Genomic DNA, 27,530 nt, shown 5'->3' with positions numbered 1-27,530 from the left:
CTGCTGAGCCTGCAGCTGTTGAGAGTGTGTCTGCTGAGCCTGCAGCTGTTGAGAGTGTATGCGAGGGTGTGTCTGCTGAGCCTGCAGCTGTTGAGAGTGTATGCGAGGGTGTGTCTGCTGAGCCTGCAGCTGTTGAGAGTGTGTCTGCTGAGCCTGCAGCTGTTAAGAGTGTATGCGAGGGTGTGTCTGCTGAGCCTGCAGCTGTTGAGAGTGTATGCGAGGGTGTGTCTGCTGAGCCTGCAGCTGTTGACAGTGTGTCTGCTGAGCCTGCAGCTGTTGAGAGTGTATGCGAGGGTGTGTCTGCTGAGCCTGCAGCTGTTGAGAGTGTATGTGATGGTGTGCACAGAAAGCGAACCAGGGTAGAGTTAAAAAGTGGATCTTCTATTGTTCAAGGCAACCATATTGTGAAGAAATCCAAAGTGTATGATGCCAATGACATCACAGTTGTTGGTAGTGAGGAAAATACTTTGCAGTTTAATCCTCTTTCAGAAAACGTGTGTAAGACAATTTGCAAATTTCTCAGTGTTGAATTTGAAAATTGCAATGTTAAAGAGTCCTTATGCGCTGGTGATGCGGGGGTGCCATGTCATAATGAAAGCATTGTTGCCGATGGTAACTGTTTTTTCCGTGCCATTTCTCAAGCCATAAGTGGGACACAGAAACACTATAGGAGAATCAGACTGAATGCAGTGAAGCACTTAGAAAAGAATCCGGAAAAATATCACTGCCTTTTGAATCAAGAACATCAGCATTTGTCTGTGGCAGAGTACATTAAACTGCAAAAAATGTGTTATGTCAACACCTGGGCAACACAAGCTGAAATTCAAGCCACAGCTGATTGCATTGGGGTTGATATTTACACTTTCTATCAAGGCAAATGGTTAAGATTTAAAAACAGTGAACAACAACTGTCAGCTGAAGGCATCTACCTACAGAATCATGGAGATCATTATGAACATGTTGTTTGTGTGAAACACGGCCAAAGAAATGACTGTTATAAATTGTGTACATTTGGTGAGCCTCAGGGATATATCACCAGATCGAGACATACGGACGAAGGGGCCTTCAGTGCAATTCCTGATGATTCTATTGGCAGATCACATGATAATAAATACATCGTTTTGTCAAAGTATTTAAGGAAAAGGAAGGCACAGAAGAACAGAGAATGTAAAATGGTGAAATATCACAACGAGGAGGAATATCGATTGAAAGCAATAGAAAGCAGTATGAAATACCAAACAAATTTGGAATATAAAGAGAAATTGAAAGCACACAGTTACAAAAAATACAAAACGGACATGGAACATCAAGAGAAATTGAAAGGATACAGCAAGGAAAAATACCAAACCAACCTGGAACGTCAAGAGAACTTGAAAGGATACAGCAAGGTAAAATACAAAAGCAACCTGGAACATCAACAGAAAGTGAAAGCATACAGCAAGGACAAATACACAACTGACCTGGAACATCAAGAGAAAGTGAAGGCATACAGCAAGGACAAATACACAACTGACCTGGAGCATCAAGAGAAAGTGAAGGCATACAGCAAGGACAAATACACAACTGACCTGGAGCATCAAGAGAAAGTGAAGGCATACAGCAAGGACAAATACACAACTGACCTGGAGCACCAAGAGAAAGTGAAGGCATACAGCAAGGACAAATACACAACTGACCTGGAGCACCAAGAGAAATTGAAAGCATACAGTTGTGAGAAATACAGAAAAGACTTGATACACCAAAATAAAGTCAAATGTGAAAGTGTCAAAAATTATAAAGCAAATCCTGATCTTCGACAAAAATTGAAATCAATAAATAAAGCCAAATACCACAAAGACAGTGCTTTTAGACATAAAGTCCTGGCTAAAAAACGATTCAACAGAAATCAAGATAAAGTACTAACTGATCAGATTAATTCTGTAATGAATGAGTTTTTAAAGAAATCAAATGATGGACCTGAATTTGTTTGCTGTGTATGTTTCCGATCCATGTTTAAAGCAGCAGTAGTTCCATACAAACAAAAGAACTACAAAAACAAAGCAGCTCAATTAACGGCAGAAACATGTGTCTCGGATGAGTATTTGCATAAATGTACCTCTCAGTGCAATACACCATGTTCATTACAAGAATCAAGAGGCGAGCTTTGGATGTGCAAGGTCTGTCATTCAAAGATCCGAACAGGTGTAACCTCAGCAGAATGGTGGGGAAACAATTTACAATTGGATTCAATTCCTCTTGAGTTATCTTGTTTGAATCATCTGGAAAAACATCTGATTTCTTTAAACATTCCATTTATGAAAGTGTTAGCTTTACCAAAGGGTGGTCAAAATGGATGCCACGGACCAATTTTTTGCATCCCTTCTTCAGTAAATAATACTTGTTCTGTTTTGCCTCGGTCAAATCTAGAAGGTTGTCTGTTACGTGTTAAATTAAAGCGCAAGCTATCTTACAAAGGACATTATGAATATCACTTTGTTGACACAAATCACCTGCAAGAAGCACTTAAATATTTAAAAGAAAACAATCAATATTATCAAGACATAGAAATAAATGAAGAATGGGTGAATGAGTTTGCTAAGGAAGAAGAAAACCAAGCACAAGACAACTCTAATGATAATGTACAAAAAAACAGTTCCCATGCGGATGCAGAAGACAAATCTCAACATGAAGAAGAAAAACATACAGAAGAAGTCTCAAACAATAATTCAAAACAACCTGAGTCTCCTGATGAAGAAGATGAAACTCTACATGACCGGCAGAACCACTGTATTTATCAAGATTCTTGTTCCATGCCTGTTGATCTTGGTCAAGAAACTCTTGATCAGGGTTTTGAAGATATAATTAATCTGGCACCTGCTGAAGGAAACAATCCTGTGCGTATTTTGTCAGATAAAGATAATGAAGCAAAATCCTTTCCATATCTTTTTCCATCAGGGAACAATACTTATCATACGCCCAGACAGCACTACTTGACATTGGCACGATATTTTAATAACAGAATATTGCACGCTGATGGAAGGTTTGCAAAGTGCGTTGAATACATTTTTTTTTGCACAGTATATGTCAGAAGTTCAGCAAGTCATTCAGCAAGTGTCAATAGCATCACGCAAAGGACACACAAATCCTGCAGGCCAAAAAGACAATGCTCCACAGAACATTGAGTCTTTGCAGGACATCATTAAGACTGATGAAGGATATCGTTTTCTGCGGCCAATAAGAGGTACTCCAAGCTTCTGGCAAGGTGCACAAAAAGATTTACTTGCCATGGTGCGGAATCTGGGGAAACCAACGTTCTTTTGCAGTTTTTCGTCTGCAGATTTGCGCTGGGGAGGGCTTTTAAATTCAATTTTGAAGCAAGAGGGGAGAACTGAAACTTCTGAGAGTTTGGAGTATGCTGAAAGGTGTGAACTGTTGCGTAATCGTCCTGTCACTGCAGCACGCATGTTTGACTACAGGTGGCATCTCTTGTTGAATTATGTGTTACTATCTTCATTGAATCCAATAGGAAAGATTAAAGATTACTTTTATCGTGTAGAATTTCAACAACGTGGATCACCCCATGTACACGCTTTATTTTGGATTGAAGATGCTCCTGAAATTGGAAAAAACACAGATGAAGAAGTGGTGCAATTCATCGACAAGTACATAACATGTGAAATACCCACACAAGATCAGCAATTAGCTGAAACTGTTACCTCCGTACAGCAACATTCTCAACGGCATTCGAAAACCTGTAAGAAAAAAAATACAGCCTGCCGGTTCAATTTCCCACACCCTGTATCTGAACGTACTTTCATCACCAATACACAGAAAATACCAAAGTGCCCAAAGTGCCAGGGTGACACTGCAACAAACTGCCAAGAACAAAATAAAGACACTGTTGAATGCATATGCTCTCAAAATGAACAGAACTTTATGAAAGAAGAGGATGCAATGAAAATACTGACAACTGTTAAAAAAGCACTTCTGGATAAAGACAATCCCATTACGAGTATCCAGCAACTGTTTCAAAATGTTGGCATTACGCAGGAAGTATGGGAGAAAGCACTTAAATGTGTTGAAAAACGCATGCAAATTGTCCTGCAAAGAGATGTCAATGAAATTTGGATTAATCCATATAATCCACTTTTGTTGAAATGTTGGAATGCCAACATGGACATCCAGTATGTGGTTGATGTATATGCTTGTATTGTTTATATTATAAGCTATATGTCCAAATCTGAGAGAGAGATGGGGCTGTTGTTGAAACAAACACATCAAGAGGCCACAAAACAGGGAAATGCTGATGCCAAAGAAGCTATGAAGAAGATTGGTCAAGCCTACCTCCATAACCGTGATGTGTCTGCACAAGAAGCTGTGTACAGAATCACTCAAATGCACCTCAAAGAATGTTCAAGGAAAGTTGTGTTTATCCCCACAGGTGACACAATTTTCAAACTCACCAAACCACTAAATGAACTGAAAAAGTCAGGAAACAATGACATTTGGATGACTGGATTTGTGGATCGATATAAGAACAGACCACAGAATGACACTTTTGATGATATGTGCATAGCCACATTTGCTTCAGAATATCGTGTGTTAAGTACATCAGAAAAGAAATCCAAAAATGTGATTAAGTTACAGAATTCATGTGGATACATTTCAAAACGTTTCAGAACCAAACCTGCTGTTGTGCGCTATGCACGGTTTTCGGAAACAAAGAATCCTGAGCTATATTACAAAAGCCTGTTACAGCTGTTTTTTCCTTATCGTCATGATAACGACCTGAAACCTTCATCATTTCATTCTTTTGAACAGTTCTACAAAGAGGGCACAGTGCAACTTGGCAACCAGACTGTTTCAGTGATGTCAATTGTGAACTCAAATAGATCTCACTATGACATTGAAACTGAAGATTTGGAAGAGATTAAAAATAATCTGGACTCTAATGAAATATTAGAGGATGCTTGGGCCATGCTTTGTCCTGAGCAAGAAGCTGAACGTTTGGAAGCCACTGATGAACTTGCACAGAGTAAACTGGATGATGAAGACCCCTTGCTCCATATTCCAGATTTGGGGATAGCTAACAGAGAAACTGCTCATTTAGAGAAACAACACAATGCGATGACTCGAGCTGAAGGTTTGGATTTAATTCGATCTTTAAATGACATCCAGCTGTCTATATTTTTCAAAGTACAAAAGTGGTGCATACAAAAAGTCAGTGGAAATGATCCAGAACCTTTACATGTGTTCATCACTGGTGGTGCTGGCACAGGGAAAAGCCACTTGATTCGGGCCATTCAGTACGAAGCCAATCGTCTGTTTGCTCCAATGCGACGCCACCCAGATAACATGAGTGTTTTAATAACAGCACCCACTGGTATGGCAGCATACAATCTAAATGCATTTACACTTCACAGTGCATTTAGCATTGGAACAGATGTGACACTTCCCTACATACCATTAGGTGAAGAAAAACTCAATTCTCTCCGTGCCAAATATATTGACCTGAAGTTAGTAATCATTGATGAAATATCAATGGTTTCTCATAAACTGCTCACATATATACATGGACGGCTGAGGCAAATCAAGCAAAGAGGTGATGTTTCCCCTTTTGGAAATGTCAGTCTTATAGCAGTTGGTGATTTCTATCAGTTACCACCAGTTATGGCAAAAGGCTTGTACACTGACAATCTACCTGTGAACTTTTGGTCAAATTTCCAAATGGCTGAACTGAAAACAATTGTCAGACAGAAGGATACCACATTTGCAGAATTACTGAACAGATTAAGAACACGATCGAAAGGGACACCCATGCTTCATGAAGACATCCACATTCTACAAAGTCGTGAAACTGGAGAGCAGTCTTCTGCTCTACATATTTTCCCAACAAATTCACAGGTAAATGAACATAACTTTAACCAGCTCCAAGCCACTTGTCCTGACTATCAAACAATAGATGCACAGGACTATCACTACAACAGGAAAACTGGAAAAATGGAAAGCAAAGTCACACCTCACAGTAAAGACAACTTCACCAGTCTGCAGAAACAGCTATTTTTGGGGGTGTTCCTGCTAGAGTTATGCTGTGTAAAAACATTGATGTGGAAGATGGATTAGTCAATGGAGTCTGTGGAACTGTAACACATATTAGTGAAACAGAAATAAATGGACTTCCTGAAGCTGTGTATGTTCAGTTTGATGACATCAATGTTGGTACACAGAGACGAAAGAAGTACCCATCCACTGCACCTGCTTTAATAAACTCAACACGGATACAGCCAGAGGAGGAAAGGGCTAACAGCAAAGGGGGAAAACGTCGTCAGTTTCCTCTTGCACTTGCCTGGGCTGTTACAATCCACAAAGTACAAGGCCTGACTGTTGACAATGCTGTGGTGTCGCTAAAGCAAGTGTTTGCCTCAGGACAATCTTATGTGGCTTTAAGTCGTGTAAGAAGTCTAGATGGCCTTATTATCCAGGACTTTGATGAAAAGGCTATTTATTGTAATGACGAGGTAAAACATGCCTTGGAAGCTATGCCACGCTTTTTGGACGAGAATGTGTCACAAGCCAAACAGTCAGCTGATGTGTTCACCTTGTTTTTAATGAATGTTCAGGGTTTAGTAAAACATGTACCTGATTTGATGTCAGCCACACAGCATTTACAGCCTGACTGTATAGTTGTGACAGAAACATGGTTAACATCTCAGTCTGCACTTCATAGTGTTGACATAGACGGTTACAGTTTTCACAGCCGTCCACGAAGTCTGGCATACGAACACAGCAAGCATCCGGCTCTTACTACACTCAAAAGTCAACATCACGGTGGAGTGGGTATATACTGCTCCTACAACACTAACTATCACTTTCCTGATGTTCCCCAATTTAATTTGGAGTGCTTAATTTACAAAAATGTAAATCATCAGGTTTTAGTTGCTGTTGTGTATCGTCCACCAACATATCCCATGTCAGTGTTCAAGCAGAATTTGAAAAAACTGCTAACTTGGCTACAGGCACAAAGCCAGTCCATTGTGGTTATGGGAGATTTCAATGATGACATATTGAAATCGTCATCAGTGTGCAATTTTATGACTAGTTACGGATATGTTCAAAATGTCACATCTCCAACTACAGAAAGAGGCACTTTGATTGATCATGTCTATGTCAAATCTGAACAATATGAGATTTCATCAGAAGTTGTTCCAACATATTTCAGTGATCATCAGGGCATAGCCTGCTCTCTTAAGCTGAAGTCTGTTTAGATTTTTTTTTTCTAATCCAAATGTTTTTTATTTTTTGTTCAATATGAATTCAGACTGTATTTTCTGCTTATTGTAAATGTGTTCATTACTTTATATGTAAACGTCTGTAAGTAACATTTGTTCTGTCAATTATTATTTATTATTATTATTTATTATTATTTATTATTATTATTATTTATTTATTTATTTATTTCAGGGACAGTGCATATTAATCAACATCTCTGTAAATATGCCAGAATTAGCCAAAGGCTATTTTTCATCCATCGTCCCTTGACAGCAGATACTGTCCACCTAAAAATACCTAAAAACAAGAGTAAAAATTACAATACAATAAATACATAGAAAACAGTCGAGAAATATTACATAAAATGGCAGACTCACAACAATCATTCAGCTATACACCACCACTCATAAAGAAAGCACATACATACACACGCACACACACACGATAATCGCACACAGACATAGGGCAAGAGACCAGCAGGGGCAGTGACAGTGGATAAAGTCAATGTTCATAGATCTGGTTTGCATTTATACAAAATAAAACCTCTGTACATAGATCAACAAACAAAATGTGTCTACTGCTTTTGTAAGAATCTCACATTACATATATTGTAAATTTAAAGGTATTAATATATCTGTAAATAAATTGCAAAAAAAACAAAAAAAAACAAAAACAATTCCTCTAGTGCTTTTCTCAGCATTTTTTATTATATTTATGCACAAATTAAGGGCTTTCTTGGAATATTTATTGAGATATCCTCATTAGCAAACACTTTTTGGCATTTTAATTTTAATTTCTAACATATGTATTTCAATAGGTTTTTTTTGTTTGTTATTTTCGATTACCATGGCAACATACTTGCAAATACAGATATGTTCTCATTGCCTTTTTTGTTCAGTATTGCAAGACGGATGTCAGTGCCAAATTTGATTTGTCTACAATAAACAAAATATGGTGGCATCTTTCAAAGTTTCAAGGGGCCAGTGTAGAACAGTTTTATATCATATCTATACAAGTTTAACATCGCTATGTTCAGGTCATCAATGCACACAAATTGGGTCTGGCTCAGTTCGACATCACCTATGAGAAATACAAACGTTTTTAATCTTTTATTAAAATTTTAATTTTTGTAGGTTTGAAAACATTTGGCCTCTTCTTCCATTGGCAGTTATTTTGACTTTTTAAGGGGGCGCCATGGAAACTTTTTTCATCTTTTTTAATTGTGCTTTTGGATTACTCCTTCTGTTGGGAAACTTGAATTTTAGGCCAGGATTAATGTAGTGCATCTATTTAGTCTACAACAAAGTCCAGTACTCTGAACCCCATTCATTTCAATGACATATTTTTTTATGGTACCACAGAAACATGGTTGCAAGTAGATGTATTTTCTCATTGGCTTTTTTGTTTAGTTTGCCAAGCCAGATGTCCATGCCGAATTTCCAATGTTTATGACAAAGTAATTTTTTTCGATCCAATTTGAAAGTTCAAGGGGGCGCTGTGCATCAATGTAATGTCTCCCCTATGTAAATTCTATACCACTGTGTTCAGATCAAAATTTTAAACAAAATGTATATTAATGCCGGGAAATAGGACACTGCATGTTTGAGTTACACGCAAATTAATATTTAAACAAATGACAGTTTTGTTTGCAGGCTGGCCACACCCAGATTTTATGACTTTGAAAAATCCAACAGCATCGAATATAATCCCACATGGGTCTAGTTCATTTTGACCCATTTCCCAGTTTCTTGAATGAAAATCCACAGCGTCAAAAATGCAAATGCGAGAGGTAAAATTTTTAAATAATTGGGTTCCGCCCACAATGGCCGACTCCCTGTATGGTTTAGGGTGGGGTCATAATATATTTTTTTACTTGTCTTGACATCTTCTATGTTTGTACCAAATTTCATTTGTCTACGATGAAAAAGGTCTCTCATTGCCGTAATGTATTTCAAATTTTGAGGTGGCGCTATTGAGTCATTTTGAAACATTAATTTTTTTGAATATCAAAACACACATTTTTTTGCCAATCTTGAATTTTAGGCCATAGTTTGATGAGTGTAGAGCATCTATTTAGTTTACGACAAAGTCCAGTACTCTGAACCCCATTCATTTCAATGACACATTTATTATGTTACCACGGCAACATAGTTGAAAATAGAGGTATGTTCTCATTGACTTTTTTGTTCAGTATGATGAGAGGAATATGTGTACCAAATTTCCATGGTCTATGACAAAGTAATAATTTTTCATCCCAGTTATCCACAACCCATGTATTTCAATGAGAAATGTCAGACGTTGCCATGGCAACACTTTTGAAACTAAAGGTATGGTGTCTTTGACTTTTTTGTTCAATATAGCAATATGGATGTCCATGCCAAATTTTAAATGTTTATGTCAAAGTAATTTTTTTGGTCCAATTCAAAAGTTCAAGGGGGCGCTGTGGAGCAATTTATTGTCTGACCTGTGTAAATTGTACATCTATGTGTTCAGATTAACAATTTGAATAAAAAAGTATATTCCTGCCGGGACATAGGACACTAACTGTGTGAGTTACACGCCTTTAAAACATTAAAAAAACGTCTTCTTTCTTTGCAGGCTGGCCACACCCACATTTTATAAAATAGAAAATTCCAAAAGAGTTGCTTATAATCCCACATGGGTCTAGTTCATTTTGACCAATTTTCATCTTTCTTGAATGAAAATCCGAGGCGTAAAAAATTCAAATGTGAGAGGTAAAAATTTGGAAAAATGGGGTTCCGCCCAAAATGGCCGACTTCCTGTAGGGTTTAGGGTTGGGTCATAATATAATTTTTTACTTGTCTTGACATGTTCTATGTTTGTACCAAATTTCATTTGTCTACAATGAAAAAGGTCTCTCATTGCCGCAATGTATTTCAAATTTTGAGGTGGCGCTATTGAGTCTTTTTGACACATTAATTTTTTTGAACATCAAAATAATAAATTTTTCACCAACCTTGAATTTTGGGTTCAATAAAATTGACTTTTCGTTAACGTTCAGGGGGTCAAAAGTGACTTCAATCCGGCCACCGAAATAAAGAATAATAATAATAATTAAAACTGCAAGCAGTGATAAAGGCCCTCGCCACCCCTTGCGACCGCGGGATTTATGCCACCAAAAACCATACCACCATCCTACATAACTTCCATTGTGACACTGCTGTTTGTACACCTGGAGAGCTAGCAGCCTGATTCCCGAGCGGGATTTGGTCCGAGCGGGACTCGATCCTGCGACCTTTGGGTTGGGGGACCAACGCTGTAACCACTGAGCCACTGTCTCCCCACTAATAACAGTACTTAGTTTGATATTTCCATTAGGTGTTATATCTGCAGAATCACAGTGGTCCAGATATATGTGATTTTATTCTTGTTCTGATGCAGTGTAACTGAATTGTGAAACTATTCAGGAAAAGTAAGTATTTGTTCTGTGAATGTGGCTTTTTGAGTTTTGCTACTTGTTCAAAGAAGTAGGTAAATTCTATGTTTTATAATTATTAGTATGTGATTTTAATGAGTATCATTTCAGGTTTTTTGGTATATGTGTTTTTGACTACTCAGGACTCAGAGTGGGGCCTGTCATATGTAAAATTCTGGAGCCATTCACAGCTTTGACAGCTTTTGGTCTTCTGCACAGTCCACAGCCATAAGCAGTGTTTTACATATGTATGCAGATGAAGCTCACCCTGAGAACATGTTAAACTACTAATTTATAAGTATTTGGAGTATGTTTGTTTCACTATGTATTACTGGTTTCAGTAGCTTATAGTCTGCAACTGTATTTAAGAGTAAATGGTAACATAGAGCTGTAGGTACAGTCTATAGGCAAACATGATGAGTCAGTAACTGCTCTGAGGCTGTGTTAGAACATATATTTTTAATGTTTGTATTGGCCTTGTAATGATCAGAGACAGCAGTTTGGATACAGATTGAATAATTAGTGCATTCATTATGGCACAACAAGGTGAGCACATGTATAAAGGTATATATTTAGAATATAAATGATTATTATATGACTAAAGAACTGGAAGGTGAGCTTGTTCTCAAAGATGTGTTTTTAATTCAAGTAGAAGCTGATTCAGACAGGTCAGAGTCAGAGTTTAACTCAACACTTTGTGGTGTTTAATTCAATCGACTGTATTTTTGTGAAATTGCAACAACAGTTTCCCCTTAGCCCTGTTGGGATCATTGATTGAACCAAGAAAAAGTTAGATTAGCAACATTCATAGTTAATGTTGTTAATGCTAAGCACTGCTCCTAGTCATGTGTTCACTTCAAGAAACAATTATATTTACATTTGTGGGAGTGTCCTTAGTGTGGAAAGTAAGTAATGACACATATATGTGTAATTTAGTAGATTCTTGGGTAATGTCCTTTTTAAGAGTATTAAAGATGTACTTGTAATTCAGTATAATTTCTAAATTAAAAGTAATTTGTTACATTTAAAAACACTGGGGTTGTCTTACAGTCCTGGTTGTCTCAGAGGCTAGCAGCCTGATTCACAAGCACACACACAATGACAGAACTTGGTCAGAGTGGGACTTGATCTTAAGACCTTTGGGTTGGGGGACCAACGCTGTAACCACTGAGCCACTGTCTCCCCACTAATAACAGTACTTAGTTTGATATTTCTATTAGGTGTTATATTTGCAGAATCAGTGGTCCAGATATATGTGATTTTATTCTTGTTCTGATGCAGTGTAACTGAATTGTGAAACTATTCAGGAAAAGTAAATATTTGTTCTGTGAATGTGGCTTTTTCAGTTTTGCTACTTGTTCAAAGAAGTAGGTAAATTCTATGTTTTATAATGATTTGTATGTGATTTTAATGAGTATCATTTCTAGTTTTTTGGTATATGTGTTTTTGACTACTCTAATGGAGTAATGATTTATGTGGTTTACTGTGCAGGTATTTTCCAGCTAATTATTTCAATAATCTTACCTACATTTTTTTGCTGTTAGTTGTTACTGTGTCTAGTGTTTCCTCTGTGGGAGCTGTTTGCACCAGGAGTCGTTTGCACAATGGGCCTGTCATCAAACCATTATTTTGGAGTCAGTACATTTGAGCTGTGTTTTTTTTTTAAAGTGAAATAAAACTCTTGAGGGGGATCTTTTTTGTAGTTGTAGTAGTTGTAGTAGTAGTAGTAGTTAGTTCTAGTATGTCGTGCTCCTTTCTGTTAAAGGAAAAATTTTGCTTCTTACATAAAAGTTAATGCCACAGCAGGCACAGGTGGAGAAATGTAAATGTGAATTGAAATGAGCTGAACCCAGGACCTTGTTGGACAACAACATCAGGCCCTGTGCATTAGTGAAGCTCAGCGAAGACTTCACTTAATGTGACTGTGCTTAGATGTGTAAAAAAGAAGACACTGAAATTAGTTTAAATTGAAACTGCATTTGTATTGTCTGTAGTAGTACTGACAGAGATGAGGCTTTGAGTGTTATTGGGGGAGGACTCAGAGTTGGGCCTGTCATATGCAAAAGTCTGGAGCCATTCACAGCTTTGACGTTGGTCTCCTGCACAGTCCATCCACACATCAGCAGTGTTTTACATATGTATGCAGATGAAGCTCACCCTGAGAACATGTTAAACTACTAATTTATAAGTATTTGGAGTATGTTTGTTTCACTATGTATTACTGGTTTCAGTAGCTTATAGTCTGCAACTGTATTTAAGAGTAAATGGTAACATAGAGCTGTAGGTACAGTCTATAGGCAAACATGATGAGTCAGTAACTGCTCTGAGGCTGTGTTAGAACATATATTTTTAATGTTTGTATTGGCCTTGTAATGATCAGAGACAGCAGTTTGGATACAGATTGAATAATTAGTGCATTCATTATGGCACAACAAGGTGAGCACATGTATAAAGGTATATATTTAGAATATAAATGATTATTATATGACTAAAGAACTGGAAAGTGAGCTTGTTCTCAAAGATGTGTTTTTAATTCAAGTAGAAGCTGATTCAGACAGGTCAGAGTCAGAGTTTAACTCAACACTTTGTGGTGTTTAATTCAATTGACTGTATTTTTGTGAAATTGCAACAACAGTTTCCCCTTAGCCCTGTTGGGATCATTGATTGAACCAAGAAAAAGTTAGATTAGCAACATTCATAGTTAATGTTGTTAATGCTAAGCACTGCTCCTAGTCATGTGTTCACTTCAAGAAACAATTATATTTACATTTGTGGGAGTGTCCTTAGTGTGGAAAGTAAGTAATGACACATATATATGTGTAATTTAGTAGATGTCTTGGGTAATGTCCTTTTTAAGAGTATTAAAGATGTACTTGTAATTCAGTATAATTTCTAAATTAAAAGTAATTTGTTACATTTAAAAACACTGGGGTTGTCTTACAGTCCTGGTTGTCTCAGAGGCTAGCAGCCTGATTCACAAGCACACACACAATGACAGAACTTGGTCCAAGCAGGACTTGATCCTGCAACCTTCAGGTTGGGGGACCAACACTCTAACCACTGAGCCACTGTCTCCCCACTAAAAACAGTACTTGGTTTGATATTTCCATTAGGTGTTATATCTGCAGAATCACAGTGGTCCAAATATATGTGATTTTATTCTTGTTCTGATGCAGTGTAACTGAATTGTGAAACTCTTCAGGAAAAGTAAATGTTTGTTCTGTGAATGTGGCTTTTTCAGTTTTGCTACTTGTTCAAAGAAGTAGGTAAATTCTATGTTTTATAATGATTTGTATGTGATTTTGATGAGTATCATTTCTTGTTTTTTGGTATATGTGTTTTTGACTACTCTAATGGAGTAATGATTTATGTGGTTTACTGTACTGTATTTTCCAGCTAATTATTTCAATAATCTTACCTACATTGTTTTGTTGTAGAGGTAAGATCTTAAGCCCAAGCCCGAGTCCGAACCCGACCCGGCCCGACCTGAATTTCAGGTCGGGTCGGGCCTAAATGTCAATCATTACGTTCGGGTCGGGTCGGGCCGGGCTTCTCTCTAGCTGACTTTTTAAAAATAAATATATGTTTATAAAAATGTATACTAAAACGATGTGTGGATACTAAACTTAGGAATTAAAGAAAAGTACATTTGTCAGAGGAATTACATTTGATGCAAAGGACCAAGGTATTAGAATGAGAAGATATCTGTGTATTCATGAAGAATACAGTATAACATTAGTCATAAGAACAAGCTACTTTGTTCTTATATGTATTTTCTTCTATGGTAGTCTGAGGTTTTCTGTTTTTTTTATAGTTGCATTTGATACATTTATGATGATGTCTGTACAGTGCAAAACAGAAGTGTTGACATTAAAATGTCTGGTCAATGAGAATGACTTGGGGTTGGGGGGTAGAGTTGTGATAGGGCTATTTGACTTGTACTATTCATATGTAATCAGAGTCATTACAGCTGAGAGTTTGGGCCCAACAGCCATCAGCAGAGAATACAATAACATATTAGTCTTGTTTCCATGTGAATACAGGTCAAGAAGTATGTAGCAAGCTCATGTCCAAAGAGGCTGAAACTGAATTTGATTTCAGTACTAACATTAGAGTCTATTCCTAATTACAGTTTTGTAATTTACTGTAACTTTGTGGTTACTATTTAATGAGTTTATTAAAGGTAACATAAAGTTGCATTATGTGGAACGGTGGTGTTCATGTAAACCTGATCCTATTATTTTATGTGTAGTATATAGTATGTCCATTTTATATCATTATTTATGAACGTTGATATTGTGAGAGCAGTAGTGTTTGAACAGAGATAAACACTGTGTTTGTAGCAGGAGGAGTTCAGAAATGAAGGGCAAACACGTGTATCTTGCTTAAATATGTTGGTGTTGTCATGGTGTTTATCTTAATAATATTAGTTATTATAAGTTTGGATTTCTGTTGTTTTATAAGCTTATGAGACAAGCATTTGTTCTTTTGAAAGGGCAGTTTTTCAGGATGATATTAATAACATTAATGTTTGTAAGGATAATGAACATATTATGATTATACTATGAATGTTGGCATCTTATTTAGAGTTCAGCTCAGTTTTTGAAACATAACTATCAACATGTATTGTACATGTGGCTACGAAGTTGTTGTAGTTTGCCAGAAGAAAATAGAAGAAAAATAAATAAGACAAAGGTGGAAAGTTGCACCTAAAGGCTGCAAATATCTGGAAAAAAATATCTGAAAAAATGGGGCTGGGGGAAGGGGGCTGGGTTATCTGCAAGGGGTGTGGCCACACCTGGGAAGACCAGGTTAAAAGTCAGACATTCGAAAGAGCTCGTGTCTTTGATTGGCAAGCCATTCAGAAGACTCCCATTCTGCGAGGAAGTTTACTTTTTCTCAGTTTGGATACTTTCCCACTCTACGAGGAAGATTACTTTCTTTTAGTGTGGACCATTCACTTTTACTTTTTACTTTGATATTTTTGCGACGACTACTATCAAGTCACAGCTTCTTTTGACTGCATCAAGGTATGTGTACTACTTTGAATTATATACAGTTATAATGTCTGTTTTTATGTCTAAACTGTGTTGCCTTTTTAATGGTCTACTATTATTACTGTCAGTCTACTTTAATACCTGAAAAGGAACCATAGTTATGTTTTTGGGAAAGTGCATCTGATCTCATCAGAGCCAAATAAACAACATGATGTTTCTTGGACAAATTACTAACCTCCTAGGTGTTTAGAGTTTGTCTTGACATTATAATGATAATGATGAATTGATTACGTACTAATTTTGTATTTTCAACCATTTAAAATGTTTTATTTTTGTTTGTTGTTTCAGGTGTTTTGAACAGGTGCTGTTCAGGTGTTCTGTTCTAAGCACTGCCAGAGTTTCGTGATGTCTCCTGTGTTTGGTATGGGTTTATTTTGTATTATATTATTACTGATTGTGTTGTGTATGTGAGCAGTTTAATTACAAGTTGAGAGATTAAGAATACAATCTTTTTGTATCTTTATAGCGCCGATCGGGACGGGATGGCGTCCTGCTGCGCGCCACTGGACACGCTCCTCTTTCACCAGGAAACAGCTGAGAGTCTGCATCCCACCTGAATCCCCCAACAAGGAGGTATGTCCAATTTATTTTAAAAGTTTATAGTGTGTAGACACAGTGATGTGACATTTTTAAGAGGTTATTTTAGTCTGTCAGCCAGGTGTGTAAATGCAGTGCTGCCAGCCTATGCATATTAATTGTGCACATTAACCATGGCTCAACAGCCACCATCATCTCCATTAACATATGAACTGGCATCAGCAGAGTTGCGAAATGTTGTTTTGGGAGTTGTTAAAAAAGAAAACATGGTTGTATTTCACACTGTAGCAGCAGATGCAAACACATTGTACATTTATTGGTGTAAAACAAATCATGGATAGATTATTAGTAAACTGTTAACTAAAATTAAAAAGAAATTGGGTTAATATTAAACACTTCAGTGTTTAATAAATGCTGTTCTTGTTTTCCAGTTGGTCTTGGTTATCGGGGATTCACATCTCAGATCCTTCGTGGAGAGAGATGTGGACATCAGAGCAGATGGCCCATACTCCTTTGGGTACATTTGCTCCCCTGGTGCTACATCTGACACCCTAGAGACTGACGTACGCCATTCCACTGTTGACCAACGCGTGTCAAAATGTGTGGTGCTGGCTACGGGCAACGACTCTTCCACCAGGGGCCAGACAGTGGAGCGGGCACAGAAGAACTTCCAGAGTCTTCTGTCTACAGTAAAACGTCTTTGCCCAAAGGTATGCACTCCCGACTGTGTCATATTTGTTATCACCAAAACACACTGTCACCTCAAATAGTTTGTGAGCTAAACTTTTGTATTTTTTTTAGACATGTGTGGTGGACTTCCCTGCTCGTCATGTGGTCAGTGTGACGAAGCAGAACCAGTTTCGTGAAGCATACATGGAATCAGCAGAGGCAGAAGGTAAGACAAAGTACATGTGCTTGAGTAAAAGTGAAATATGTAAGAGTATATTTTAAATTGTATTATGTCTTTTTGTAGGGCTGCAGTATGTCTCCTGTGTGCACCACTTCCCTATGAAGAACCTGCGTCTCTGGGCTAAGGATGGTGTAAGTAATACAAATACTGTTTGTGTGTTGACGTAATGTATGTGTGACATAGCAGTGTAATAATTCATGTTATTGTCTTTATGCAGATCCACCTCAGTGTACCTGAAGGCATGCGAGTCTTGTCAGACTTGATCTGTAAGGCCATCAGGGAGCTGTCTGAGAGCACCGTGGATTCTGCCCACCCAAGCCCGAAGACACCTGCCGCCCCGTGTGTGAAGCCCCTGCCGAAGACCCCAGATGTGGTTGTGACCTGTCCCACATCCAGAGCAGTCCGAGTCCCATCTACCACTCCACAGACGGACTCTGAGGGCTGGGAATTTGGAAAGGTAGAGAAAGTGTACAATAGAAAATATATGCTCTGTTATATGTGCCGTGGCCAAATTTCTTATGTGAAAGTGCTAACTGACTTTATGTTTTCAGAAGAGAAGAAATGTTCCCCTGCGACAGGTTAGTAAAATGTTAACATTATTTTTCAATTCATCAATCAATGTTAGGTCTAAAAATCCTCACTGAAACCATATTTTTCAGGTCACTGGTCTGTGTGCTATTCCCGTGTCTGCTGGCCGCTTTGCTGTTTTGTCTGCACCGCAGAAGACTCCTGCAACCTCAAAGAACCCAACTACCCTGGCAACAAAGAAGGTAAAACAAATGGGCAAATCTATTGATTGTTTACATTTGTGAATGTAAAACATAAAACTGTTGTTTAAATATAGTTTTTGTTTGTGAATCTAAAACATAAAAATGTCGTTTAAATATAGTTTTTGTTTGTTGATCTAAAACATAAATGTGTTATTTCAATATAGGTGAGTGAAGCAAGGACTGCCGTGCCAAGTAGAAGTCAGCCAAAGAGACAGGTATATCTCAAGATCATGTTTATATGTGCTGTTGAAAATGAAATTGAAATCTGTTTGACAATAACTACCAATATCTATGTTTTTAGATGAAGCATGCAGCCAGAGTTGGGGAAGCAGCGAGCTCAACATCAAGCTGGCAACCTCGAGTTGTGCTGAAAAAGGTTTGATAAAATATTTACTTCATATTTGGATAGAAAATACATAATACAAGATTTAATTTGTCTGATTGGTATTTGGTTCTTTTTTAGCTGGAGACAACTGTGGCAGAGACGCCAGTCAGACCTGCTATCAACACAGCACCAACAGAAGATCAGCAGGTATATATCATTTCAAAATATTTGTGGGTGGGGTGTCTGGATATATCTAAATCTGACATCTTCTGTTTTAGGTGCAGACTGATGCTGTTTCAGTGATACCACGTCCATCTACCTGCACAGAGGCTGAAGTGACTGTAGAGCTGGTATGTTCAGGCAAAATGTTTTATATCGAAGTAAGTATTATTTGGTTAAGTCATGTTCATAACAATATCTATTCTGTGTGCAGGTGAAGCCTGATGTGAAGAGACCCCGGAGGACCTCCAGTCCTGTTCACAGAGAAGCAGATGTGCAGGTGTGTTAATAAAGTGCTAATAATAAAAATTGACACGCAATATAATATTGATTAAACATTATTGTTTAATTATGTCTGTATGTGTCTGTATGTGCTGTGTTTCTGAGTGTGAATGCTACATGTGTGCTGCTGAGTGTGTATGAGTGTCTTTTTTTAATAGAAACTGTTTCAAATTAAATGGTAATAACATTGTTGTTGATGTTTTTTTTAGGTACAATGAAGAAGGTCTGCTGTGGAAAGCAAGTCCCTGTCGTCAGACTGCAGCGGCTGTCACCCAAAGGGGGCAAAGCAAAAGTGGCCAAGAAGGATTCCTGCCATGAAAAACAAGCATCTGTCCAACTGCAGCCTCTGCAGCATGAAGACAGCAAAGCTAAGTCTCCTCACTTTGATAATATTGTTGGGTCATTTCATCAAGGACACACAATATTTAATCCAGAAAGTAGAGGAAAGCAGTGCACGGCCATTGCTTTGGCTGCAATTGTTAAACACACATACCAGTGAGAGGTGTATAAATGGTCTCAGAAAGATCTAAACATGACTTTATTGGAAGGTGATCGCCTGTACAGAAGGAAGAAGCCAGCTATTACTGGGGGTCACTTTTATTTGGGAGCTTTTGATTTTAAAAATGAGGAGAAGTTGTTTGGCAAGACGTTTTGTTTGTATTGTCCCTGTTATGGGACGTCTGCTTTCAGTCACCATCCCTTTTGAGAAAGTATGCTTTGTTACTTTGAAGACAGCTCTGGAAGAACATCTTGCTACTGACAACGCTTGTCTCTTCACCATGTTAGCCACTACATATGCTATTATTGCTAAAAATGGCATGTATGCTATTGTGGACTCCCATGCACGCAGTAAATCTGGGATGGTAGATGGTAATGGTTCAAGTGTTGTTGTGTTTTTCAAGCGCATCAGTGAAGTTTACTACCACCTAATCCAACTTGCAGGAGGATTTGGTGTGCCAAATGTTCAGTTTGAGCTTAGTACTGTGACAGTGAGTTTGAAAGGTGAGAGTGAATGTGATGGTGTGCTTGCTGAACCTGCAGCTGTTGAGAGTGTATGCGAGGGTGTGTCTGCTGAGCCTGCAGCTGTTAAGAGTGTATGCGAGGGTGTGTCTGCTGAGCCTGCAGCTGTTGAGAGTGTGTCTGCTGAGCCTGCAGCTGTTAAGAGTGTATGCGAGGGTGTGTCTGCTGAGCCTGCAGCTGTTGAGAGTGTATGCGAGGGTGTGTCTGCTGAGCCTGCAGCTGTTGAGAGTGTGTCTGCTGAGCCTGCAGCTGTTGAGAGTGTATGCGAGGGTGTGTCTGCTGAGCCTGCAGCTGTTGAGAGTGTATGCGAGGGTGTGTCTGCTGAGCCTGCAGCTGTTGAGAGTGTGTCTGCTGAGCCTGCAGCTGTTAAGAGTGTATGCGAGGGTGTGTCTGCTGAGCCTGCAGCTGTTGAGAGTGTATGCGAGGGTGTGTCTGCTGAGCCTGCAGCTGTTGAGAGTGTATGCGAGGGTGTGTCTGCTGAGCCTGCAGCTGTTGAGAGTGTGTCTGCTGAGCCTGCAGCTGTTGAGAGTGTATGCGAGGGTGTGTCTGCTGAGCCTGCAGCTGTTGAGAGTGTATGCGAGGGTGTGTCTGCTGAGCCTGCAGCTGTTGAGAGTGTGTCTGCTGAGCCTGCAGCTGTTAAGAGTGTATGCGAGGGTGTGTCTGCTGAGCCTGCAGCTGTTGAGAGTGTATGCGAGGGTGTGTCTGCTGAGCCTGCAGCTGTTGACAGTGTGTCTGCTGAGCCTGCAGCTGTTGAGAGTGTATGCGAGGGTGTGTCTGCTGAGCCTGCAGCTGTTGAGAGTGTATGTGATGGTGTGCACAGAAAGCGAACCAGGGTAGAGTTAAAAAGTGGATCTTCTATTGTTCAAGGCAACCATATTGTGAAGAAATCCAAAGTGTATGATGCCAATGACATCACAGTTGTTGGTAGTGAGGAAAATACTTTGCAGTTTAATCCTCTTTCAGAAAACGTGTGTAAGACAATTTGCAAATTTCTCAGTGTTGAATTTGAAAATTGCAATGTTAAAGAGTCCTTATGCGCTGGTGATGCGGGGGTGCCATGTCATAATGAAAGCATTGTTGCCGATGGTAACTGTTTTTTCCGTGCCATTTCTCAAGCCATAAGTGGGACACAGAAACACCATAGGAGAATCAGACTGAATGCAGTGAAGCACTTAGAAAAGAATCCGGAAAAATATCACTGCCTTTTGAATCAAGAACATCAGCATTTGTCTGTGGCAGAGTACATTAAACTGCAAAAAATGTGTTATGTCAACACCTGGGCAACACAAGCTGAAATTCAAGCCACAGCTGATTGCATTGGGGTTGATATTTACACTTTCTATCAAGGCAAATGGTTAAGATTTAAAAACAGTGAACAACAACTGTCAGCTGAAGGCATCTACCTACAGAATCATGGAGATCATTATGAACATGTTGTTTGTGTGAAACACGGCCAAATAAATGACTGTTATAAATTGTGTACATTTGGTGAGCCTCAGGGATATATCACCAGATCGAGACATACGGACGAAGGGGCCTTCAGTGCAATTCCTGATGATTCTATTGGCAGATCACATGATAATAAAAACATCGTTTTGTCAAAGTATTTAAGGAAAAGGAAGGCACAGAAGAACAGAGAATGTAAAATGGTGAAATATCACAACGAGGAGGAATATCGATTGAAAGCAATAGAAAGCAGTATGAAATACCAAACAAATTTGGAATATAAAGAGAAATTGAAAGCACACAGTTACAAAAAATACAAAACGGACGTGGAACATCAAGAGAAATTGAAAGGATACAGCAAGGAAAAATACCAAACCAACCTGGAACGTCAAGAGAACTTGAAAGGATACAGCAAGGTAAAATACAAAAGCAACCTGGAACATCAACAGAAAGTGAAAGCATACAGCAAGGACAAATACACAACTGACCTGGAACATCAAGAGAAAGTGAAGGCATACAGCAAGGACAAATACACAACTGACCTGGAGCATCAAGAGAAAGTGAAGGCATACAGCAAGGACAAATACACAACTGACCTGGAGCATCAAGAGAAAGTGAAGGCATACAGCAAGGACAAATACACAACTGACCTGGAGCACCAAGAGAAAGTGAAGGCATACAGCAAGGACAAATACACAACTGACCTGGAGCACCAAGAGAAATTGAAAGCATACAGTTGTGAGAAATACAGAAAAGACTTGATACACCAAAATAAAGTCAAATGTGAAAGTGTCAAAAATTATAAAGCAAATCCTGATCTTCGACAAAAATTGAAATCAATAAATAAAGCCAAATACCACAAAGACAGTGCTTTTAGACATAAAGTCCTGGCTAAAAAACGATTCAACAGAAATCAAGATAAAGTACTAACTGATCAGATTAATTCTGTAATGAATGAGTTTTTAAAGAAATCAAATGATGGACCTGAATTTGTTTGCTGTGTATGTTTCCGATCCATGTTTAAAGCAGCAGTAGTTCCATACAAACAAAAGAACTACAAAAACAAAGCAGCTCAATTAACGGCAGAAACATGTGTCTCGGATGAGTATTTGCATAAATGTACCTCTCAGTGCAATACACCATGTTCATTACAAGAATCAAGAGGCGAGCTTTGGATGTGCAAGGTCTGTCATTCAAAGATCCGAAGAGGTGTAACCTCAGCAGAATGGTGGGGAAACAATTTACAATTGGATTCAATTCCTCTTGAGTTATCTTGTTTGAATCATCTGGAAAAACATCTGATTTCTTTAAACATTCCATTTATGAAAGTGTTAGCTTTACCAAAGGGTGGTCAAAATGGATGCCACGGACCAATTTTTTGCATCCCTTCTTCAGTAAATAATACTTGTTCTGTTTTGCCTCGGTCAAATCTAGAAGGTTGTCTGTTACGTGTTAAATTAAAGCGCAAGCTATCTTACAAAGGACATTATGAATATCACTTTGTTGACACAAATCACCTGCAAGAAGCACTTAAATATTTAAAAGAAAACAATCAATATTATCAAGACATAGAAATAAATGAAGAATGGGTGAATGAGTTTGCTAAGGAAGAAGAAAACCAAGCACAAGACAACTCTAATGATAATGTACAAAAAAACAGTTCCCATGCGGATGCAGAAGACAAATCTCAACATGAAGAAGAAAAACATACAGAAGAAGTCTCAAACAATAATTCAAAACAACCTGAGTCTCCTGATGAAGAAGATGAAACTCTACATGACCGGCAGAACCACTGTATTTATCAAGATTCTTGTTCCATGCCTGTTGATCTTGGTCAAGAAACTCTTGATCAGGGTTTTGAAGATATAATTAATCTGGCACCTGCTGAAGGAAACAATCCTGTGCGTATTTTGTCAGATAAAGATAATGAAGCAAAATCCTTTCCATATCTTTTTCCATCAGGGAACAATACTTATCATACGCCCAGACAGCACTACTTGACATTGGCACGATATTTTAATAACAGAATATTGCACGCTGATGGAAGGTTTGCAAAGTGCGTTGAATACATTTTTTTTTGCACAGTATATGTCAGAAGTTCAGCAAGTCATTCAGCAAGTGTCAATAGCATCACGCAAAGGACACACAAATCCTGCAGGCCAAAAAGACAATGCTCCACAGAACATTGAGTCTTTGCAGGACATCATTAAGACTGATGAAGGATATCGTTTTCTGCGGCCAATAAGAGGTACTCCAAGCTTCTGGCAAGGTGCACAAAAAGATTTACTTGCCATGGTGCGGAATCTGGGGAAACCAACGTTCTTTTGCAGTTTTTCGTCTGCAGATTTGCGCTGGGGAGGGCTTTTAAATTCAATTTTGAAGCAAGAGGGGAGAACTGAAACTTCTGAGAGTTTGGAGTATGCTGAAAGGTGTGAACTGTTGCGTAATCGTCCTGTCACTGCAGCACGCATGTTTGACTACAGGTGGCATCTCTTGTTGAATTATGTGTTACTATCTTCATTGAATCCAATAGGAAAGATTAAAGATTACTTTTATCGTGTAGAATTTCAACAACGTGGATCACCCCATGTACACGCTTTATTTTGGATTGAAGATGCTCCTGAAATTGGAAAAAACACAGATGAAGAAGTGGTGCAATTCATCGACAAGTACATAACATGTGAAATACCCACACAAGATCAGCAATTAGCTGAAACTGTTACCTCCGTACAGCAACATTCTCAACGGCATTCGAAAACCTGTAAGAAAAAAAATACAGCCTGCCGGTTCAATTTCCCACACCCTGTATCTGAACGTACTTTCATCACCAATACACAGAAAATACCAAAGTGCCCAAAGTGCCAGGGTGACACTGCAACAAACTGCCAAGAACAAAATAAAGACACTGTTGAATGCATATGCTCTCAAAATGAACAGAACTTTATGAAAGAAGAGGATGCAATGAAAATACTGACAACTGTTAAAAAAGCACTTCTGGATAAAGACAATCCCATTACGAGTATCCAGCAACTGTTTCAAAATGTTGGCATTACGCAGGAAGTATGGGAGAAAGCACTTAAATGTGTTGAAAAACGCATGCAAATTGTCCTGCAAAGAGATGTCAATGAAATTTGGATTAATCCATATAATCCACTTTTGTTGAAATGTTGGAATGCCAACATGGACATCCAGTATGTGGTTGATGTATATGCTTGTATTGTTTATATTATAAGCTATATGTCCAAATCTGAGAGAGAGATGGGGCTGTTGTTGAAACAAACACATCAAGAGGCCACAAAACAGGGAAATGCTGATGCCAAAGAAGCTATGAAGAAGATTGGTCAAGCCTACCTCCATAACCGTGATGTGTCTGCACAAGAAGCTGTGTACAGAATCACTCAAATGCACCTCAAAGAATGTTCAAGGAAAGTTGTGTTTATCCCCACAGGTGACACAATTTTCAAACTCACCAAACCACTAAATGAACTGAAAAAGTCAGGAAACAATGACATTTGGATGACTGGATTTGTGGATCGATATAAGAACAGACCACAGAATGACACTTTTGATGATATGTGCATAGCCACATTTGCTTCAGAATATCGTGTGTTAAGTACATCAGAAAAGAAATCCAAAAATGTGATTAAGTTACAGAATTCATGTGGATACATTTCAAAACGTTTCAGAACCAAACCTGCTGTTGTGCGCTATGCACGGTTTTCGGAAACAAAGAATCCTGAGCTATATTACAAAAGCCTGTTACAGCTGTTTTTTCCTTATCGTCATGATAACGACCTGAAACCTTCATCATTTCATTCTTTTGAACAGTTCTACAAAGAGGGCACAGTGCAACTTGGCAACCAGACTGTTTCAGTGATGTCAATTGTGAACTCAAATAGATCTCACTATGACATTGAAACTGAAGATTTGGAAGAGATTAAAAATAATCTGGACTCTAATGAAATATTAGAGGATGCTTGGGCCATGCTTTGTCCTGAGCAAGAAGCTGAACGTTTGGAAGCCACTGATGAACTTGCACAGAGTAAACTGGATGATGAAGACCCCTTGCTCCATATTCCAGATTTGGGGATAGCTAACAGAGAAACTGCTCATTTAGAGAAACAACACAATGCGATGACTCGAGCTGAAGGTTTGGATTTAATTCGATCTTTAAATGACATCCAGCTGTCTATATTTTTCAAAGTACAAAAGTGGTGCATACAAAAAGTCAGTGGAAATGATCCAGAACCTTTACATGTGTTCATCACTGGTGGTGCTGGCACAGGGAAAAGCCACTTGATTCGGGCCATTCAGTACGAAGCCAATCGTCTGTTTGCTCCAATGCGACGCCACCCAGATAACATGAGTGTTTTAATAACAGCACCCACTGGTATGGCAGCATACAATCTAAATGCATTTACACTTCACAGTGCATTTAGCATTGGAACAGATGTGACACTTCCCTACATACCATTAGGTGAAGAAAAACTCAATTCTCTCCGTGCCAAATATATTGACCTGAAGTTAGTAATCATTGATGAAATATCAATGGTTTCTCATAAACTGCTCACATATATACATGGACGGCTGAGGCAAATCAAGCAAAGAGGTGATGTTTCCCCTTTTGGAAATGTCAGTCTTATAGCAGTTGGTGATTTCTATCAGTTACCACCAGTTATGGCAAAAGGCTTGTACACTGACAATCTACCTGTGAACTTTTGGTCAAATTTCCAAATGGCTGAACTGAAAACAATTGTCAGACAGAAGGATACCACATTTGCAGAATTACTGAACAGATTAAGAACACGATCGAAAGGGACACCCATGCTTCATGAAGACATCCACATTCTACAAAGTCGTGAAACTGGAGAGCAGTCTTCTGCTCTACATATTTTCCCAACAAATTCACAGGTAAATGAACATAACTTTAACCAGCTCCAAGCCACTTGTCCTGACTATCAAACAATAGATGCACAGGACTATCACTACAACAGGAAAACTGGAAAAATGGAAAGCAAAGTCACACCTCACAGTAAAGACAACCTCACCAGTCTGCAGAAACAGATATTTTTGGGGGTGTTCCTGCTAGAGTTATGCTGTGTAAAAACATTGATGTGGAAGATGGATTAGTCAATGGAGTCTGTGGAACTGTAACACATATTAGTGAAACAGAAATAAATGGACTTCCTGAAGCTGTGTATGTTCAGTTTGATGACATCAATGTTGGTACACAGAGATGAAAGAAGTACCCATCCACTGCACCTGCTTTAATAAACTCAACACGGATACAGCCAGAGGAGGAAAGGGCTAACAGCAAAGGGGGAAAACGTCGTCAGTTTCCTCTTGCACTTGCCTGGGCTGTTACAATCCACAAAGTACAAGGCCTGACTGTTGACAATGCTGTGGTGTCGCTAAAGCAAGTGTTTGCCTCAGGACAATCTTATGTGGCTTTAAGTCGTGTAAGAAGTCTAGATGGCCTTATTATCCAGGACTTTGATGAAAAGGCTATTTATTGTAATGACGAGGTAAAACATGCCTTGGAAGCTATGCCACGCTTTTTGGAATGTTAGAATGTGTCACAAGCCAAACAGTCAGCTGATGTGTTCACCTTGTTTTTAATGAATGTTCAGGGTTTAGTAAAACATGTACCTGATTTGATGTCAGCCACACAGCATTTACAGCCTGACTGTATAGTTGTGACAGAAACATGGTTAACATCTCAGTCTGCACTTCATAGTGTTGACATAGACGGTTACAGTTTTCACAGCCGTCCACGAAGTCTGGCATACGAACACAGCAAGCATCCGGCTCTTACTACACTCAAAAGTCAACATCACGGTGGAGTGGGTATATACTGCTCCTACAACACTAACTATCACTTTCCTGATGTTCCCCAATTTAATTTGGAGTGCTTAATTTACAAAAATGTAAATCATCAGGTTTTAGTTGCTGTTGTGTATCGTCCACCAACATATCCCATGTCAGTGTTCAAGCAGAATTTGAAAAAACTGCTAACTTGGCTACAGGCACAAAGCCAGTCCATTGTGGTTATGGGAGATTTCAATGATGACATATTGAAATCGTCATCAGTGTGCAATTTTATGACTAGTTACGGATATGTTCAAAATGTCACATCTCCAACTACAGAAAGAGGCACTTTGATTGATCATGTCTATGTCAAATCTGAACAATATGAGATTTCATCAGAAGTTGTTCCAACATATTTCAGTGATCATCAGGGCATAGCCTGCTCTCTTAAGCTGAAGTCTGTTTAGATTTT

At 38.6% G+C, this 27,530-nt stretch overlaps 1 protein-coding gene across 1 annotated transcript; it reads left to right on the top strand.

The window, feature by feature from the left end:
* Positions 1-1,298: 1,298 nt before the first annotated feature.
* On the top strand, positions 1,299-27,530 carry LOC117377273 (uncharacterized). Its single transcript, XM_033973656.2, is given in 20 exon segments — positions 1,299-1,710; positions 16,208-16,314; positions 16,710-16,988; positions 17,080-17,173; positions 17,252-17,319; positions 17,406-17,645; positions 17,740-17,766; positions 17,848-17,958; positions 18,123-18,173; positions 18,260-18,334; positions 18,422-18,490; positions 18,562-18,633; positions 18,717-18,782; positions 18,890-18,905; positions 18,994-19,178; positions 19,516-19,773; positions 21,304-22,917; positions 22,999-23,322; positions 23,324-26,323; positions 26,326-27,530. Coding segments are annotated over 20 exon segments (8,268 nt in total). The 3' UTR covers positions 27,526-27,530.

Source organism: Periophthalmus magnuspinnatus, chromosome 10 (assembly GCF_009829125.3).
Source record: "Periophthalmus magnuspinnatus isolate fPerMag1 chromosome 10, fPerMag1.2.pri, whole genome shotgun sequence".
In the NCBI taxonomy this organism is placed as follows: Eukaryota; Metazoa; Chordata; class Actinopteri; order Gobiiformes; family Gobiidae; genus Periophthalmus; species Periophthalmus magnuspinnatus.
The sequence above is the reverse complement of the archived record's forward strand: the minus strand, read 5'-3'. Positions and strand labels throughout refer to the sequence as shown.